The sequence below is a fragment of the Ranitomeya variabilis genome, chromosome 1 (genome assembly GCF_051348905.1).
Source record: "Ranitomeya variabilis isolate aRanVar5 chromosome 1, aRanVar5.hap1, whole genome shotgun sequence".
NCBI lineage: Eukaryota > Metazoa > Chordata > Amphibia > Anura > Dendrobatidae > Ranitomeya > Ranitomeya variabilis.
The window spans coordinates 787,430,875-787,452,122 of NC_135232.1; the positions used below are offsets into that span (position 1 = coordinate 787,430,875).

General features: G+C 44.7%; 1 protein-coding gene across 1 annotated transcript in view; it reads right to left on the minus strand.

Annotated features, from left to right (window-relative positions):
- CIST1 (colon, intestine and stomach enriched 1) overlaps window positions 1-21,248 on the minus strand; it is a 233,774-nt gene that overhangs the window by 112,771 nt on the left and 99,755 nt on the right. The window contains exon 2 of the mRNA XM_077272939.1: window positions 1,052-1,141. Coding sequence (XP_077129054.1) covers window positions 1,052-1,141 — 90 coding nt within the window. The remainder of the gene's footprint in view (window positions 1-1,051; window positions 1,142-21,248) is intronic.

The window sequence follows — 21,248 nt, forward strand, 5'->3', positions numbered from 1 at the left end:
AGGGTAATGCCTTAAATGGATCCTCAGTTCAGGAGGATTCTAAGTTTAAGCCTGTTTTTTCACACGTTATCATTGTTTTATTACCAAAGAACTGCGGAATCATGGACTGTGTATGATCACAAACTGTTCCTGTAAATAGTTTGCACCTTCTTAAAGGTGCTCTCTACTGGTTTTACAAAAAGGAGCTTTGCGTCCTCGTTATTTACCGAGCCTTACATCATCCACCATCACTATCTACACATCTGGGAGGCCCTGGGGATACACTTCACCTGTGGGAAGGTAAACCATCTTGCTGCCATAACATCACCCCAGCGGACCCCTAAGCAGCGTCGGTCACCCTAACAGAATACCACAGGTGGCATTACGAACATTATACAAACTCTCCCTTCATTGGACACCCCTCAAAGGGCCACGGACCAGGTCAGGCCACCGTGACGTCCCCTGAACCGAAGGACCCAGTGCCGAGTACCCCATTGCCCTTGCGTGGGGGCGATCCAACTTCCCCCCATAATCCTGTAGAATGTAAGCCCACAAGGGCAGGGTCCTCTTCCCTCTGTACCAGTCTGTCTTTGTTAGTTTCTTTACTGTAAGTAATATTTGTATTTTTATATAACCCCTTCTCATGTACAGCACCATGGAATTAATGGTGGTATATAAATAAATAATAATATAAATAAATAATAATAATATTAATAATTATATGATAATGGTAGTTCTAGACACCTCTCCATTAGTAATCCATGGGCTTGAAGTCACCGAACAATACAAATGTGACATCAACCCTACAAATTTGAACCCAGCTTGCCACCGCTACAGTGCAAGTGGGAAGCACCAGAATTGGCACATCTAATAAATCTAATCTAATAAATCGCATGGTCCCCAACTGCCACCTCAAAGCATGTTTTTTCAAAAATGCTGCAGCATCTCAGAGTAATACATACAAGGCAATAAACGATGTCTGATTCATGCTGCCCATTATTTAGGCAACATGATTCAGATGACAGGTTCCCTTTAATAACTTTTGTCTGTCTATTGCTCCTAAATATCTTACCTGCGGATGTTACAATATCAGATGCAATTTTTGTAGTAGTGGTATGTGTTGTAGAGTTTGCTGTTTCAGTTGTAGACGATGAATTCAAAGCTGAAAAATGAGAATATGTTTTAGAATTAGGACATACAGATGAAAAAGAAAAAAAAATGCTGAGTTATTTTTTTGACATAAACCAGAAAATGAAAATATTTAACTGATATAAAATAAATAATATGATCACCTTAGCTCAAGTTTGCAAGTAAGATAAAAACTCCAGATGTAACTGCAAAAGAAACATTTTAATTCTATCAATTCAGTCGTGTCCAACCGTTAGATACTCTGTAGGCCGTTTCTCAGCATGCATCAATGTTTCCATTGCTTTTATCAATTAAAAAAAACATAAAGTAGAGGACAAATTTATTTAGTCTTTTTGCTCATTTTTTACACCATATTTTGCCATTTTGAAAAAGACACTTGTGTGTGTGATGCGGCGTGTGTGATGCTGCATGTGTGTGATGCTGCGTGTGTGTAGGTTATGCTGCGTGTGTGTTATGCTGCATGTGTGTGTGGGTTATGCTGTGTGTGTGTGATGCTGCGTGTGTGTGTGATGCTGCGTGTGTGTCTGAGATGCGTGTGTGTGATGCTGCGTGTGTGATGCTGCGTGTGTGTGATGCTGCGTGTGTGTGATGCTGCGTGTGTGTGATGCTGCGTGTGTGGGTGTGATGCTGCATGCGTGATGTGTGTGTGTGTGAAACACGTGAGTCTTATACACATGTGTGCGTGGTATACACGTGTGTGTTATACATGTGTGTGTGTGATACGTATGTGTGTGTGTGTGTGATACGTGTGTGTTTGATACGTGTGACACATGTGTGTGATACACGTGTGTGTGATTGTTGTCCAGCATGCATGTGCTGTCTATATGATGTGTACCTGCTGAGCATTTCTTAGGCTGCCGTCACACTAGCAGTATTTGGTCAGTATTGTACATCAGTATTTGTAAGCCAAAACCAGGAGTGGAACAATTAGAGCAAAAGTATAATAGAAACATATGCACAACTTCTGCATTTATCACCCACTCCTGGTTTTGGTTTACAAATACTGATGTAAAATACTGACCAAATACTGTTAGTGTGATGGCAGCCTTATAGAGCATGTATGTACTAAGTTCATGTATGACGTGTGTGACTACATGAGGTGTATGTAATGTGTCTTTGTTGTTTTGTTGTCCAGCATGTGTGCTGTGTAATTGTATATAATGTGTGACTATATCAGGTGTAAGTAATGGGCCTGTGTTGCCAAGCATGTGTATATGGCGATGTTCAGGTATAGACACACATAGACCCCAATTCATCAAAGTGTTTTCAGCCTGAAATCTGCTTGAAACACTTTGATAAGTCGAAAAATTTTAAGATGCGTCAGGATTCGCTAAGAGGCATAATGAATCCAGCACCTCTCACTCCAGCACATCTCATCAAGCCCTGAATGAACAGCACCAGTATTGGATCTTGATTAATCAGGGCCATAGTAGCTGCTGTCTTGCCTTAAAGAGGTTGTCCACTATTACATAGTGAGCGGCAGCTGTAACCATGCACCATCTCTGACTGACAGCCGGCTCAGTACATAGTGAGCAGCGGCTGTAACTGTGCACCATCTCTGACTGACAGCCGGCTCTGTACTGATGCACTGCTGAGCCAGTTGTCAGTCATTTCCAGGGTCTATGTATTGAATGGGGGCTATGTATTGAGTGGTGACTGAAGGCGCAGCAGCTGCTCCTGTATAACTGAAAACTGGAGGCCTCTGGGACGAATATAGTTCAAATTAACCCCATATCTGTAGGGTTAACAGCATTTTGGGATGTGACCGGTTTGCTTTAAAGTGTTTGTGCCCCCAATGTGTCGACAAACATACAAGCGTACTTACTTCAGGACCAGCACAGGTGTCATGACATTGTTTAGGGCACAAGAGCAGCTTGTTATCATCAAACTGTACTATGAAGGCTGCAGATCATCAACATCCTCTGATAGTCTGCAGCGTTTATGCCACATAAACAATGTCATGAGATTGCTGGGGACACAGCGCTCGGAGCGGAGGAGTCATCAGACTAGGAGCATTCAAAAGGGGTTGTCCTCTAGTGAACAATGCCTATAATGAAGATACAAAACGTTTTGTCTGATCAGAGCGGTATTTTTTAGTATAGTCTGCAGTGTGGTAATAGTCTGCTGGCCGTCTGTATTGAACTGTTGTCTATTCACGCTATGGCCATTGCAGGTTTACATGTTTCAAGTTGATTGGTGTAACAAGTAAAGCAAAAGTTGGCGCTACCTGCCAGTATTCTACAATTTGGGTGAGGACATGCATTGTATGTGGGCTGGTTAATTTTTTTTTGTGCCCAGACTGCTTTTTGGTCCCAGTCTGGCCCTGCCTGAAGGCGTTGCAGCGCTTTCTGCGTTTTACTAATTTTTACCAGAAATGTATTCAAAATTTTTCGGTAATGGTGAAACCCCTTACTGACATGACAAAGAAGGGGTCTGATTTTTCTAAATGGTCGATTGCTGCTCAGCAGCTTTTTCCTCCTTAAAGAGTTGTTTTAACATTGCACCTATATTCAGTCACTCAGATGTTTCTCAACCTTTTATCATAGAAGTGGATGCATCGGAGGTGGGGGTTGGGGCTGTGTTGTCTAAGGGTCCATCTCCTGGTGAATGGCATCCATGCGCCTTCTTTCCCAAAAATTATTCCCGGCTGGAGAAATTGGTTTCCTAAATTTTTTGGGAAACGGGAAATTGGTGATAAAATTTTAACTCTACTTAATTCCTAACAAGAAAAATAATCTTTTAAATAGGATGTTGATATAAAATAGACATGTGGTTAATATTATGTATTATTTATTTTGTGTAGTAAAACTATTTGATTTAAGGGAATAAAAAAAGTTGAAAATTGCTAAATTTTCTCATTTTTATTACAATTTTCAATACTTTTGTAAATAAATGCAAATCATATCAACCTAAATTTACCACTGTTATGAAGTACAAAATGTCACAAAAAAAAGTCTTAGAATCACTCGGATTCGTTGCAGCATTCCAGAATTATTTTCTCATTAATTGACAATGGCCAGAATTGAAAAAATTGGCCAGGTCAGGAAGGTGAAAACAGGCTGGGGATGAAGAGGTTAATAATGTGGGCAGATCTTAGGGAATGTGACTACCTGATCAGTGAACACAAGGCTTGTCGGTAGTCAAAGACTGTGGATACATTGATATATAATGTATCCTTCTTAAATGAAAAACAGGAAAGGATAAGCCCTGGTGCTGCCCTTTTTTGTCAAATTTCAATTTAGGGTGGATGATGTCTAACATACAGTATACATAAATTAAAAAAGTATGTGCTCGTGGAACAATTCAGTATGACTTGTGACTTCATTTTATCTAAAATGCAATTGTTGACAATTTTGCAGAAATAAGAAGCTCTAAGGCTAGGTTCACATTAGCGTTTGTGCGCAGCGTATCATCTGCATGCTTACGCAGCATTTTTTATCCGCATCATCTTATGCATGATGGCAAAAAAGCTGCGTGTGCATACATTTGCATGCGTTTTGCATTGTGTTTGCGTTGTTTATGCGCATGCGTTCAATAGGACAATGCTTTTACAGTAGCTTTTCCTTGACATCGGACACCCAATAGGCGTGTCTCATGGGATTTCTATATATTTATACACACTGCACTGATGAAATCCTCGTCTTTGGCTGCTGTATCCATCTGCAAGATGGATATTGACATGGGCAGCTTCTATGATAATCTGGATTTACAATTGAAATTGGCTTTTGCCTTTGCTGTGGCTTGTGAAGAAGAAAGAAGACAAAAACGGAGAAGACGTAGTTGTCGCTACTGGTAACATCCCATCCTTGAACACCCAGAGAGCATTGGAGCCTGCCACTCGTTGTAGACAGAGTTGCATGAAAACCCATAGAAGTTTTTTGACTACACGAGGATGTCGGAACAGAGCTTCGATGACTTGCTGCAATATGTATGGGGATCTATCACCAGGCAGGACACTCAACTCCGTCGAGCAATTCCTGCTGAGCAACATCTGTTGGTGACCCTGAGTTACGTAATCTTGAAAAGCAAACACATGTCGATAGTATTATCGTTAGAAAAGCCATGTATTTTTTTTTCCAATTTATGTTTGGCAGATTCATGGCTACCGGAGAGACCTTATCATCTTTACATTTTCAATTCCGGATTGGAGTGTCCACCCTTTCTGGGATTGTTGGAGACACCTGTCGTGCTTTATGTGATTTTCTGTGTCAATAATTCCTCTCCCAACCCACTCTGAACTCTGGCTGGAAAATGCTGCAAAATTCCAGGACATTTGTAATTTTCCTATCTGTGTGGGGGCTGTGGACGGCAAACACATTCGGATTATGAAACCTGAGGAAGTGGAACCTAGTATTTTAATTACAAAAAATAGTTTTCGATTGTTCTCATGGCGATATGCTGAATGTCGATTTGTCGCCGTGGACGTTGGCTCATTTGGACAAGGAAATGACTCAGACTTTCAAAAACCCTGACATAAACAGGAAGGTAATTTTTATAGTGTACCATATATACTCGAGTATAAGCCGACTCGAGTATAAGCCAAGGCACCTAATTTTGCCATGAAAAACTGGGTAAGGTTACTGACTCGAGTATTGGCCGGGTATGCATTGTCCCCTCATCCTTGTCCTGCTATGCATGGTTCCCCCGTCCCGTCATTTTATGTATGGCTCCCCTGTCCCGTCGTTGTATATATGGCTCCCCCCAATCCCGTTATGTATATGGCTCCCCCGTTCCCGTAGTTGTAAGCATGGCTCCCCCAGTCCGTCATTGTATTCATGGCACCCCAGGTCCGTAGTTGTATGCATAGCTCCCCGGTCCCATCGTTCTTTGCATGGCTCCCCCAGTCCCGTCATTGCATGCATGGCTCCCCCGGTTCCGTTTTGGTATGCATGGCACCCCCGGTCCCATTGTTGTATGCATGGGGCTCCCTCAGTCGTATCCTGGTATGCATGGCTCCCCTGGTCGGCTCGGCTTATACACAAGTATATACGGTATGCATTGTAAGATGGCCGCCGACGAGTCCTTGAGGGGAGATATGTGTCATTGCAGCTGTTGGCTGCGGTGATGTGACCTCAGAGGCATGCTCCAGCACATATAGTGCTGAGAGAGTTATTTGGGCCATTCCAAGGACAGGTTTTACGAGCAGTCATAAGAGATGGGTGGGAAAGATGACATAACCATCACCTGTCAGACGATATCAGAAAGTCATTAATAATACAACGTGAATTGTCACCCTCCCTACTCATACATAAAGCAAAAGCCTATCTCACCAGATGCCATCGTCATTATTATGAACATGGCAACAAAAGTAGGAAGTCATAAGTCAGAGCCCTGAGAACACAGAGAGCTAACACCTATATCCCATTCATCGTCAATCAATAACAACACAAACACTAATGCAAACTTCAAATCGCATATCCAGAAATACATAAGAGAGTCTGGCCTTCCCTCACTGTCTGACACTGACATAGCTTCCTTAGAGTTGCCCTTTACTATAGAGGAACTCCGGGCCGCTGGAAAAGAAACCAATTCGGGAAAGGCCCCTGACCCAGATGGATTTCCACTGGCCTGTTATAAATTGTTCTTGGGATCTCTCTCTCATCTGATCACTAGCCTTACTGCAATATCTAAAGGCTCTGCTCTCCCAGGAGACTCCCTGTGAGCCCACATATCAGTGATACATAAGGAGGGGAAAGACTCAGCACAATGTGCAAATTATAGGCTTATATCCCTGCTCAAAATGGATATTAAGCTGTTTGCAATCCAGATTGTCTCCACTTCTGACAGGAATTATCCACCCAGATCAGGTGGGTTTCATGAGGGGGAGAGAAGCCAGGGACAACACACCCAAGGCATTGAACCTTATACATAGAGCCAGAATTAAAAGTCAATCACTTATGCTACTATCTACCGATGCGGAGAAGGCATTCAATAGAGTGAACTGGGTTTTTATGAATGAGACCCTTCAGAGACTAGGTCTAAAATCCAACATGTTACGCTGGATATCAGCATTATACTAAAAGCCAATTGCCAATGTAAAAGTGGATGGGATACTCTCCAAGAAGTTTTTTATACTTAATGGTACGCATCTGGGATGTCCATTATCACCTATGATCTTAATTCTCATACTAGAACAATTTCTGAAGAAAATCTGGTCAAATAAGAATATTGAGGGTCCTTGTGTTCGGGGCTCTCCATGTAAAATTGTTGCCTATGATGATCTGCTTTTTTTCATTAACAATGCAGCCAAATCTTTACCTACTCTAATGGCAGAGTTCAGTACACATAATCACCTCTCTAATTTTAAAGTCAATTTTGCCAAATCAGAAGCCCTGAACATCAATAACCCTCAGTCTATAGTAGCACCCCTAAAAGCAGCTTTTAGTTTTAAATGGCCCAAGACAGCGATAAAGTATCTAGGGATATTACTACCAAGCGATATGAAATTGACTTATTCCCTTAATTTCCCTAAATTGTTCAAATCAGTACAAGAGAATTGTTCAAGTTGGGCGAGAAATGCCTTTACATGGTTCAGCAGAAGTGTGATATTTAAAATTAACATTCTCCCTCGAATCCTGTTTGTTATCCAGGCCCTCCAGATTGCTGTCCCCTCGTCCTTCTTTAAAGCTCTTTACACAGCTCAGATGAAGTTTATCTTGTCCGGTAAGCCTCCCAATGTAGCAAGGAATACATTGCATCATCCTAAGTCCTCTGGGGGTATTGCCTTGCCTGATTTCAGATTATATTATATTGCTTACCAGTTACCACCTTTCTAGAGTTCTGGACTGGTGCAAGAATGGAATGGAGAAGGTCTGGGTCGGGATTGAACAAAGTTTCACAAACATCCCTCTAACTACTATTCCCTGGTTTGACGTTTCTGTAGTTAATGTTCTAAAGACACACCCTACTATTGGTGCTACCCTTGTGTGCTGCAATAATACTATAGTATGGTCATCGATCATACCATAGACCTCCTCCATGTATCCTATATTGGGCAATCCACTCTTACCCCGGGGATAGAGAGCAAAGTATTCCGTTCTTGATTTAATAATGGTTGTTTCAGAGTATCCCATTTTGGAATGGGAAACGAATGGGCATCAAAGGAATGCCTTCAAGATTTTTCCATCCCCTCCTCCTTGGGTTTCTGGAGAGCCGATCAGCTATCTCATTTCTTGCCCTCTCTTCCATCTAGAGTCCACTGCAAAAATGACAAAAATACATTTGAAGAAGAGTGCACGAAAACAGGACCCATGAGGCACACCTTGTCTTTCTCCTACTCCCTACTGATCGATCCCATGGATCAACCCAAAACACATTTCCAAACTCAGAGGGAGAGTGATTTAGGCCAAACTTTGATGAAGGATCAGTGGAACCATATATGTAATTTAACACACAAATTGTCTATTTGTTCGCGCTTTCACGAGGCCGGATAAAAACTGTTATTATGATGGTATAGAGTTCTAACCCGCCTGCATGATATATTCCCTGATGCCAGTCCTATGTGCTGGAAATGTGGGGAGGAAGAGCATGCCAGAAGGGCCTGTCTGGTTGTGGGCCACCTTGTCTACTTCGCTGTTAACAGAATCTATGTTCTCAATACACCCATACTGTTAAGAGTTGTGACGGCGGTATCAGTAGAAATATCTGTCTTGTAGTAAATCTTGCTTTCCTCGATGCAGGGTAATATTAGTAATATACACCATCTGGTTCTTGGGGGCAGGGACAGCATGGGCCTGTCTGATTTCAAATGCCAGGGCTGAATTTCAGTCCCAGTCCGTACCTGGACCTTATGCATATTTTCTGGTCTTGTAAGCTTCTTTTCCCTTTCTGGAAAAAAGTTGAACTTGTGATAGGTAAAATCACAAATCTTACCACAGACCTAAATCCAGCTCTCGTCCTTCTCCATCACAGCAACATCCCTCTTAAAACTTACAAAAATTCTATATTGAGCCACTAAATTGCATCTGTAAGAGCATGCATTCCTTTGTTGTGGAAAAAAAAGACTCCATCCCAACAATTTCCCTATGGTTTGCTAAAATGAATGAGATAATGCTGATGGAGAAAATAATGGCGACAATAAGCAACTCATATGGGATATTTTACAAATCATGATATCATTGGATGGAATTTAAATCCGCCAATGAATATCGGGATATGATCAGAGACAACAGATTTGGCTGTTCCGGTGCCTCTGGATATAGTTCATTGTCCCCTTTGTCAGTATGTCTCTCTCTCTTTTTCTCTCTTATAATCTGATTTCTTCTTTACACTTCAATTTTGTTTTTATTGTATTTGTAAGTACGAGTTTTGGCTATGCCTATTGTTTAATGCTATATGCATTGTGATATGCTTAATGGATTCACTCTTGACACGACTGACATTGTGATGGTAATGAAACTTGTATTTGTGTTTAGAAAATGTAATAAAAGTTTTACAATTTTAAAAAAGAGATGGGTGGGAATGACTGCACACATATCCCAACCCCCAGGGACGTGGTTTGGCAGATAAAATGGAGGCCGAGTCTCTCATTCAGTGTCTGTGGCTGGAGGTGTGGAGACCTCCATTGTGTGTTGCTAAAGACACTGACCTGACCTGAGTGGGCGGACCCGCAGTACTATATGGACTATTTATTTTCAGTTTGCTTTCATTTTGTGCCAGAGAACGCTATCCTTGTTTGCGTGTGTTTAAACAGGTTTATGAAGCTAATAAACCTGACCAGACATTTTCTTATGAAACCGCTTCCTGTGCTTTCCTGAAAACCATAGCTGAGTGAGTACAATCCTCTACAGGCATCCCTGGCAGTGTTTGAAAATGTGGCAGAGTGGGAGAAATTGCCTCTGGGGCAGTGGACGGAGGTTCTGGTGCCATATTTGACAGGTGAACCACAGAAGGTACGCCAAGTTAAAGGCTGAGATCTTGGCACACTTAGGAGTGACTCTGACTGTAAGGGTGCAACGGGTGCACTAGTGGGCGCATTGCAATGACAAATCTCCCCAGTCCCAAAGTTCGATATTCTACACCTGGTCCAAAATTGGTTGCAACCTGAATTGTCCTCCCTAGCACAGATGGTGGTGAAAGTTATCATGGACAGGTTGATACACTCCCTACCAAGGCCGGTGCAATCCTGGGTTGCCCAGGGAGATCTGTTATGACCCCAATGGCAGGGGGTCTCAGAGACAATAGCGAAGTCTGCAAACATAAAACCCAGCTCATAGGGCAGTGGTAACTGGGCTGACCATATACCTGAACCTAGCACACAAATAACAGCAGCCGGGGAACGTACCTACGTTGATTCTAGACGTCTCGCGCCAGCCGGAGAACTAACTAACCCTAGCAGGGAAAAGAAAGACCTTTCTTGCCTCCAGAGGAAATACCCCAAAAAGTTGGATACAAGCCCCCAACAAATAATAACGGTGAGGTAAGAAGAAAAGACAAACGCAAGAAATGAACTAGGTTTTAGCAAAGAGAGGCCCGCTAACTAATAGCAGAATATAGGAAGGTGACTTATATGGTCAGCAAAAACCCTCACAAAAACTCCACGCGGAATATTCAAGAACCCCCGAACCGTCTAATGGCACGGGGGGAGAACATCCGCCCCCTAGAGCTTCCAGCAATATAAGGAATCACATTTAGTACAAGCTGGACAAAAATAAGAGCACAGAAAATAACCAAAAACAAGAAAGCAGGACTTAGCTTAATTTTGCAAAGAACCAGGACCAGCAGATAGGAGCAAACAGAAGGATCTGATTACAACGATGCCAGGCACCAGACTGAAAATCCAGGAAGTTCAAATAGCGACACCCCTGGACTAACGAGGCCAGGTGGATACCAAGCAAGGGAAGGAATATCAAAGTGTCATATCACTAGTGACCACAAGAGGGAGCCAAAAGGTCTAATTCACAACAGTACCCCCCCCTTAAGGAGGGGTCACCGAACCCTCACCAAGACCACCAGGGCGATCAGGATGAGCAGCGTGAAAGGCACGAACCAAATCGGCCGCATGCACATCAGAGGCGACCACCCAGGAATTATCCTCCTGACCATAGCCCTTCCACTTGACCAGATACTGAAGCCTCCGCCAGGAGAGACGAGAATCCAAGATCTTTTCCACCACGTACTCCAACTCGCCCCCAACCAACACCGGAGCAGGAGGCTCAACAGAAGGAACCACAGGCACAACGTACCGCCGCAACAAAGACCTATGGAACACGTTGTGAATGACAAACGACACAGGAAGTTCCAAGCGAAAGGACACTGGATTAAGAATTTCCAAAATCTTATAAGGACCGATGAAGCGAGGCTTAAATTTAGGAGAGGAGACCTTCATAGGAACAAAGCGAGAAGACAGCCACACCAAATCCCCAACGCGAAGTCGGGGACCCACACCGCGGCGGCGGTTGGCAAAACGCTGAGCCTTCTCCTGTGACAACTTCAAGTTGTCCACCACATGATCCCAAATCCGCTGCAACCTATCCACCACAGAATCCACCCCAGGACAGTCAGACGGCTCCACATGTCCCGAGGAAAAACGAGGATGGAAACCAGAGTTGCAGAAAAATGGCGAAACCAAGGTAGCGGAACTAGCCCGATTATTAAGGGCAAACTCAGCCAACGGCAAGAAGGTCACCCAATCATCCTGATCTGCAGAAACAAAACATCTCAAATAAGCCTCTAGAGTCTGATTTGTTCGCTCAGTTTGGCCATTAGTCTGAGGATGAAAGGCAGATGAAAACGACAAATCAATGCCCATCTTAGCACAAAAGGATCGCCAGAACCTGGAAACAAACTGGGATCCTCTGTCAGACACGATATTCTCAGGAATGCCGTGCAAATGAACCACATTCTGAAAGAATAACGGAACCAGATCAGAAGAGGAAGGCAGCTTAGGCAAGGGCACCAAATGGACCATCTTGGAAAAGCGATCACATACCACCCAGATGACAGACATGCCCCGAGACACTGGAAGATCCGAAATGAAATCCATGGAAATGTGTGTCCAAGGCCTCTTCGGGACAGGCAAGGGCAAAAGCAACCCGCTGGCACGAGAACAGCAAGGCTTAGCCCGAGCACAAGTCCCACAGGACTGCACAAATGACCGCACATCCCATGACAAGGAAGGCCACCAAAAGGACCTAGCCACCAAATCTCTGGTGCCAAAAATACCCGGATGCCCTGACAACACCGAGGAGTGAACCTCGGAAATGACTCTACTGGTCCATTTATCAGGAACAAACAGTCTGTCAGGTGGACAAGAGTCAGGTCTATCAGCCTGAAATCTCTGCAACACACGTCGCAAATCCGGAGAAATGGCCGACAAGATTACACCCTCTTTAAGAATACCAACTGGCTCTGAGGCTCCAGGAGAGTCAGGCACAAAGCTCCTAGAAAGAGCATCAGCCTTAACATTCTTTGAACCAGGCAGGTACGAGACCACGAAGTCAAAACGGGACAAAAATAATGACCAACGGGCCTGTCTAGGATTCAGGCGTTTAGCAGACTCGAGATACATCAGATTTTTGTGATCAGTCAAAACCACCACACGATGCTTAGCACCCTCGAGCCAATGACGCCACTCCTCAAATGCCCACTTCATGGCCAACAACTCCCGATTGCCAACATCATAATTCCGCTCAGCAGGCGAAAATTTCCTAGAAAAAAAAGCACATGGTCTCATTACTGAGCAACCAGGGCTTCTCTGCGACAAAACGGCCCCTGCACCGATCTCAGAAGCATCCACTTCAACCTGAAAGGGAAGCGAGACATCAGGCTGACACAAAACAGGCGCCGAAGTAAACTGGCGCTTCAGCTCCTGAAAAGCCTCCACGGCTGCAGGAGCCCAGTTAGCAACATCAGAACCTTTCTTGGTCATATCCGTCAAAGGTTTAACAACGCTAGAAAAATTAGCGATAAAACGACGGTAGAAGTTAGCAAAACCCAAGAACTTCTGAAGACTCTTAACCGACGTGGGCTGAGTCCAATCATGAATAGCTCGGACCTTGACTGGGTCCATCTCCACAGCAGAAGGGGAGAAGATAAAACCCAAAAAGGGAACCTTCTGCACACCAAAGAGACACTTTGAGCCCTTAATAAACAAAGCATTCTCACGCAAAACCTGAAACACCATCCTGACCTGCCTTACATGGGAGTCCCAATCATCAGAAAAAAACAGAATATCATCCAGATAAACAATCATAAATTTATCCAGATACTTCCGGAAGATGTCATGCATAAAGGACTGAAACACTGAAGGAGCATTAGAGAGCCCAAAAGGCATCACCAAGTACTCAAAATGACCTTCGGGCGTATTAAATGCAGTTTTCCATTCATCTCCCTGCTTAATGCGCACAAGGTTGTACGCACCACGAAGGTCTATCTTGGTGAACCACTTGGCACCCTTAATCCGGGCAAACAAGTCCGACAACAGAGGCAAAGGATACTGAAATTTAACAGTGATTTTATTCAGAAGTCGATAGTCTATACAAGGTCTCAAAGATCCGTCCTTCTTGGCCACAAAGAAAAATCCCGCACCAAGAGGGGAAGAGGATGGACGAATATGTCCCTTCTCCAGAGACTCCTTAATATACGAACGCATTGCGGTATGCTCAGGTACAGACAGATTAAATAATCTTCCCTTAGGAAACTTACTACCTGGAATCAAATCTATAGCGCAGTCACAGTCCCTATGAGGAGGAAGAGCACTGGACCTGGACTCGCTGAATACATCCTGATAATCAGACAAATACTCAGGAACATCCGAAGGAGTAGAGGAAGCAATAGACACCGACGGGGAATCGCAATGAATTCCCTGACAGCCCCAACTTGACACAGACATAGCCTTCCAATCCAAAACTGGATTGTGAGTTTGTAACCATGGCAGACCCAAAACGACCAAATCATGCATTTTATGCAAAACAAGAAAACGAATCACCTCTCGATGATCAGGAGACATGCACATGGTCACCTGTGTCCAAAACTGCGGCTTATTCTCCGCCAATGGCGTAGCATCAATACCTCTCAGAGGAATAGGATTAACCAAAGGCTCCAGAACAAAACCACAGCGCTTGGCAAACGACAGATCCATAAGACTCAGGGCAGCACCTGAATCCACAAACGCCATAACAGGATAGGAAGACAATGAGCAAATTAAAGTCACAGACAAAATAAATTTAGGTTGCAAATTACCAATGGCGACCGGACTAACCACCTTTGTTAAGCGTTTAGAGCATGCTGATATAACATGTGTAGAATCACCACAGTAGAAACACAACCCATTCTGACGTCTATGATTTTTCCGTTCAATTCTAGTCTGAACTCTATCACATTGCATTAACTCAGGTGTCTGTTCAGACAACACCACCAGAGGATTAGCGACTTTGCGCTCCCGTAAACGCCGGTCAATTTGAATAGCCAACGCCATGGAATCATTCAGACTTGTAGGAACGGAGAAACCCACCATCACATTCTTAATGGCTTCAGAAAGGCCATTTCTGAAATTTGCGGCCAGAGCACACTCATTCCACTGGGTAAGCACGGACCATTTCCGAAATTTTTGGCAATAAACTTCAGCTTCATCCTGGCCCTGAGAGATAGCCAGCAAAGCTTTTTCTGCCTGAATTTCAAGATTGGGCTCCTCGTATAGCAACCCAAGCGCCAGAAAAAACGCATCAACATCTGCCAAAGCCGGATCGCCTGACGCTAACGAGAAGGCCCAATCCTGAGGGTCGCCCCGTAAGAAAGAGATAACAATTTGTACTTGCTGAGCTGAGTCTCCAGACGAACGAGGTCTCAGAGATAGAAACAATTTACAATTATTCCTGAAATTTCTTAATTTAAATCGGTCTCCAGAGAACAATTCCGGAATAGGTATTTTAGGTTCTGACATAGGACTGCTAGTAACAAAATCTTGAATACTCTGCACACGAGCAGCGAGCTGATCCACACTAGTAATCAAGGTCTGGACATTCATGTCTGCAGCAAGGCTCCAGCCACTCTGAGATAAGGGGAGGAAAGAAAGAAAAAAAAACAAAAAAACTCAGAATTTCCTTTCTTATAATCCCACTTCTGCAATGCATTAAATATTCACTTATGGCCTGGCATACTGTTATGACCCCAATGGCAGGGGGTCTCAGAGACAATAGCGAAGTCTGCAAACATAAAACCCAGCTCATAGGGCAGTGGTAACTGGGCTGACCATATACCTGAACCTAGCACACAAATAACAGCAGCCGGGGAACGTACCTACGTTGATTCTAGACGTCTCGCGCCAGCCGGAGAACTAACTAACCCTAGCAGGGAAAAGAAAGACCTTTCTTGCCTCCAGAGGAAATACCCCAAAAAGTTGGATACAAGCCCCCAACAAATAATAACGGTGAGGTAAGAAGAAAAGACAAACGCAAGAAATGAACTAGGTTTTAGCAAAGAGAGGCCCGCTAACTAATAGCAGAATATAGGAAGGTGACTTATATGGTCAGCAAAAACCCTCACAAAAACTCCACGCGGAATATTCAAGAACCCCCGAACCGTCTAATGGCACGGGGGGAGAACATCCGCCCCCTAGAGCTTCCAGCAATATAAGGAATCACATTTAGTACAAGCTGGACAAAAATAAGAGCACAGAAAATAACCAAAAACAAGAAAGCAGGACTTAGCTTAATTTTGCAAAGAACCAGGACCAGCAGATAGGAGCAAACAGAAGGATCTGATTACAACGATGCCAGGCACCAGACTGAAAATCCAGGAAGTTCAAATAGCGACACCCCTGGACTAACGAGGCCAGGTGGATACCAAGCAAGGGAAGGATTATCAAAGTGTCATATCACTAGTGACCACAAGAGGGAGCCAAAAGGTCTAATTCACAACAGAGATCCCTGTAATGCCGATTAACTAGTGAGCATATTGGAGAGGTACCAAGCGGTCAAGAAGTCCTTGGAAAAGAAAGGGTGTGGCGCCTCCCCATACTGGGGGTCTCAAAGGGGGCAGACACCAAAAAGGGGGTGGGATGTCCACAAACCCAGGAGGTATCTGAGTCAAAAGCCCCGTCCAATAGCATAATTTGTTGGAGGTGTCCTACCCCAGGTCACATAGCCGCCCGTTGCCTCATGACCAGCAAGACAATGAACTAGCCTAGGATGGCACTGCTCATATTTTGCATACCTCACATGTAGTGCTGTCCCCAACCAGGTGAGGGACCGTAGGCATGCCCCGTGTCAGTAAACGGGGTGCAAGGGCTGGTCTGCTGGACTCAGGGAGTTTGGTAACCCTAGTGAGAGCCACAATACCTCATCGGCTGATAGCTGGAAAGAGGGTGGGCGTCCGCTGTATTCATGGCGACGTGAAAGACAACCCTTTGGCCCAAGAGATCATCAATACAAACTGTGGCACTGAGTCCCATGAGGATGGCATGGTCAAGGACCTATTGCACCCTACTATAATAGGGTGGGACTTTATGTTATTTTCAGAAAAGGGAGGATGTCTGGTTGCCCAGACAACAGCCAGATTGCTCCTGAAGAAACCACGTTGCAGGCTGCGGATGACAGGTTTCCATTTTGTGTATTTGCTGGTGATGAGGATGAGGTAGAATCCCCTGACGCCAATGTCCCTGAGCTGGAGATATCTGGGGAAAACTTTGGAACCACCCAACTCAGGGACCTAACTCTTAAAGGGGCATTTGACAATGTAACTGTATTAAATGGGGTGCCTCAGGAGCTGCGGGACGACAGTCAGTTCCCTCATTTTGCTGTAATTGGAGAACTGCTTTATAGGGTAACCAAGCCAAAAGGTGAGGTAATAGAGCAGCTCTTGGTACCAGGGCCCTATAGATGCAGGGTGTTAACATGGTTTATTTCCATGTGTTGGGTGGTCACCTGATGGCAGAGATTCTACTGGCTTGGGTGTTACAGAGAAATTGTGAACTATTGTCGTTCCTCTCCCACAAGCCAGCTGACCTCTCCAGTAGCCCTCTATTACCATTGACCATCATCGAGGTGCCATTGGAGCGAATATCGATGGACCTACTGGGACCCCTGGTAAAATCCGCAAGAGGACATCAGTATATATTGGTGGTCCTGGATTATGCTACCCGGTACCCAGAGGTGGTACCCTTAAGAAATTCCTCTGCCAAGTGTATCACTAAGGAGCTGATCCATATCTTCTCTCAAACCAGAGATACTAATGGATTAAGGGTCCCCCTTCATGTCGAAGGTCATGAGGGAGCTGTGCAAGTTCCTGCAAATTTCCCAGCTCAGAACCTCATTATACAATTCCCAGATGGAAGGACTGGTCGAGAGGTTTAACAAAACCTTGAAGGCGATGCTAAATATAAGCAGTGGAAAGGATGACGGAGACTGGGACTCTCTGCTTCCTAACCTGTTTTTCTCCATCAGGGAAATTCCCCAAGCTTCCACCAGCTTCTCCCCATTTGATGCCATGGATGGCATCTTCGAGGTCTCTTGGATGTGGCAAAGGAATCCTGGGAAGCTGAAACCACCCCATATAGAAGCGCAGTAGAGAATGTCACCCAAATGCAAGAGAAGATCGCCAACGTGATGCCCATTGTGAAGGAGCATCTCCTGAAGGATCAGGAAGCCCAGTCCAGGGTGTATAACAGGTCAGCCAGGGTGAGAGAGTTCAACTCGGGGATCGAGTACTGGTCCTGGTGCCCACGGTACAGACCAAATTCCTGGCCAAGTGGCAGGGTCCCTATGAAGTGGTGGAGAAGGTTGGTGATGTCAACTACAAGATCCACCAACAGAGGAAGCGCAAGCCCTACCAGGTGTACCACAAGAACCTGATCAAACCCTGGTGAGATAGGGACCGTGTTTGGTGACCAAACCTGAAGCAGGCGTGGAGAAAGTTAAGGCGGCAGAGATGCTGTCACGTGCCCAAAAGAAACAGTGCCAGGAGTTGCTACAGCGGAACAGAGACCTCTTTCAGAACTTCCAGGTTGCACGAAGGTCATAGAGCATGATGTCCTGATGAATCCTCATGTCCGGGTCAACTTGAAGCCATACCGGATTCCCGAAGCATGCCGAAAGGTGATCTCAAAGGAGGTGAAGCGGATGCTGAGTCTGGGGGTCATCAAGGAATCCAAAAGTGGCTGGTCCAGTTCAATAGTCCTCGTGCTGGAAGGCTAGGGCCGGCTAGGTACATTACTACCCTTCACCTCACAAAAAGGTATTGGCAAATCCCGATGTCCCAAGACGCCAAAGAGAGTACTGCGTTCTCAACCCCCGATGGATGCTTTCAATACACTAGGATGCTGTTTGGGCTACAAAGAGCTCAAGCAACGTTTCAGAGAGCCATGGACCGAACCTTAGCTCTCCACAAGAGGTATGCAGTGGCCTACCTGGACGATATTGTGATCTTCAACCAGGATTGAGGAAGCCATCTGAGCAAGGTCCAGGCGATATTTAATGCTCTACGGAAGGCGCGGGTGTGCCTTGGGAATGGAGGAAGTAAGATACTTGGGCTATGTTGTAGGTAGGGGTGAAATAAAGCCGAGATAAATAAAGATGAGGCAATCCAAGGCTGGCCACAACCCCTCTCAAAAAAGCAGGTCAGGGCATTCTTGGGCATTGTGGGCTATTACTGCCGGTTTATCATGGTAGCTGTCTCTCTCACAGACCACCTTAAATGGACAAAGTCGGCTATGGCTAAGTGGTCTCCAGAAGCTGAGACAGCCTTCCAGAAACTGAAGATGGACCTCTGCAAACAGCCAGTGCTGGTAGCACCTGATTTCTTCAAGGAGCTTGTGGTCCAGACAGACGTGTCGGATGTCGGGCTTGGCATTGTCTTATCTCAAGAGGTGAATGGGAAAGAGCACCCCATCATGTATCGTAACTGGAAGTTGTCATCCTGTCAGAAAAACTATTCTATAGTGGAAAAGGAATGTTTAGCCATCAAGTGGATGTTAGACTCTCTAAGGTACTATCTCTTAGGCAGGAGGCTCAGACTGGTGTCAGACCATGCACCACTGAAGTGGATGTGGGAGAAAAAAAGGAACAATGCCTGAGTGACCAGGTGGTTCCTAGCACTTCAGGATTTTAACTTCCATGTGGAGCATAGGACAGGGAAACTGCATGGCAATGCTGATGCTCTGTCAAGAGTCCACTGTTTGCTGGCAGAAGGTGCCAAGCCCCCGGCTTTTGGCAGAGGGAGAGGGTATGTAAGATGGCCACTGGAAGAGTCTTTGAGGGGAGATATGTGTCATCATGGCTATTAGCTGCGGTGATGTGAGTTCAGAAGCATGCTCCAGCACATATGGTGCTGAGAGAGTTATTAGGCCATTCTAGGGCCGGGTTTTACGAGCAGTCATAAGAGATGGGTGGGAATGACCGCACACATATCTCAACCCCCAGGGGCGTGGTTTGGCAGATAAAATGGAGGCCGAGTGTAATGCAACTGCAAGGTAGTTGCATGCAACCTCCACCTGGGGGCACTGGTAAGGGGAAACAGGTAGCACTCACCATGAAGCACCATAGTGTGAAGCACGGAGCACCACTAGGGGGCGACAGAGTTGTCAGACAGGCCGGTCAGCAACAAACAGGAAGACGAAATACCAGAGGTCACAGCAATGTGTGTGGTCAGAGACCAGCCAGAAATTGGAACCAGACGGGTTCGCGGGATCCAAAACGTGAGACTGAAGATGTAGTTGGGGTACGAGCCAAAGAGTCAAAGCCAGACAGAAAACGTAGTAACAGAGATGGAAAGCTGGAGGCAGGGTTCAGAATTCAAGCCGAGTCATACACTGTAGGGAACCACCAAACACACACTAAGTCAGGGATAGGGAACAGGTCAGGCACAAATACGGGTAGTCAGAGGCAGAAGGATCACTAGGGTATACGGGTCAGCTGCTCAAGCCAGAGACTGGAACTATCACTAACATCGCCTGCAGGAAGCAGCAGTGATAAATAGCCACCCACGAACCAAAGAGAGGCAGGAAAGGTTAACCCCACCATAACCAGGCTGGGGAAAGAAAAGCAAGAAGCAAACCCCAACCTGGATCATGACACCAAGCCTCTCATTCAGTGTCTGTGGGTGGAGGTGTGGAGACCTCCAGTGTGTGTTGTTAAAGACATTGATTTGAGCGGGCACACCCGCAGGGCTATATGGACTATTCACCTGCAGTTCCTGTTTACCTTAAGTGTGTGTTGCTAAAGGCACTGACCTGAGTGGGCGGACCCACAATACCATATTGACTATCTGTTTTCAGTTTGTCTTCACTTTCTGCCAGAAAAGGCTCTGTTTTGTTTTGCCATCCGGAGCAGGTTATGAAGTTAATTAAACTTGCCTGGACTATTGCCTGAAAACCTGCACCTATTTAAAGAGCAGCTGAATTAGTACAAACCTCTTCAATATATATATATATTTGGTAAATTCAAAAAAGTTCATTTGTTTTCACATTGATGTGTACTCTGCACCCCATCTTGACTGAAAAAAACCCAGAAATGTTTGAAAATTTAATAAAAAAGAAAAACTGAAATATCACAGTCATAAGAGACCTTTTGCTCAGACACTCATATTTAAGCCACATGCTGTCAATTTCCTTGTGATCCTCCTTGAGATGGTTATACTCCTTCATAGGAGCTGTGTTTAATTAAACTAATAGGACTTGATTTGGAAAGGCACATACCTGTCTATATAAGATCTCAGAGCTCACAGTGCATGTCAGAACAAATGAGAATCTTGAGGTCAAAGGAACTGGCTAAGGAGCCCAGAGACAGAATTGTGGCAAGGCACAGATCTGGCCAATGTTACAACAGAGTTTCTGCAGTATTCAAGGTTCCTAAGAGCACAGTGGCCTCCATAATCCTTAAATGGAAGAAGTTTGTTGATTTGTGCTACTTTTTTGTGTTATATGACTCTCCAAAAATCTTTTTAAAATTTTAAAATCTTATCGATACTGTCTTCTGTCGTCTGGGGGACATTTCCTGTGATCAATAAAACTGAAAAAGTAGTTGAAAAATTTTGCAGTCTTAAACTTCTCAGCCATACAGTTTCACGTTGTCTGTGGTACATTTATGTAAAATCTAACACTCCAAAAAGTGTTAAAAAATTAATTGGATTACATTTCCATACACTATTCCATGGTCTGAGGTAAATTTCTGTGATATTATCTAACA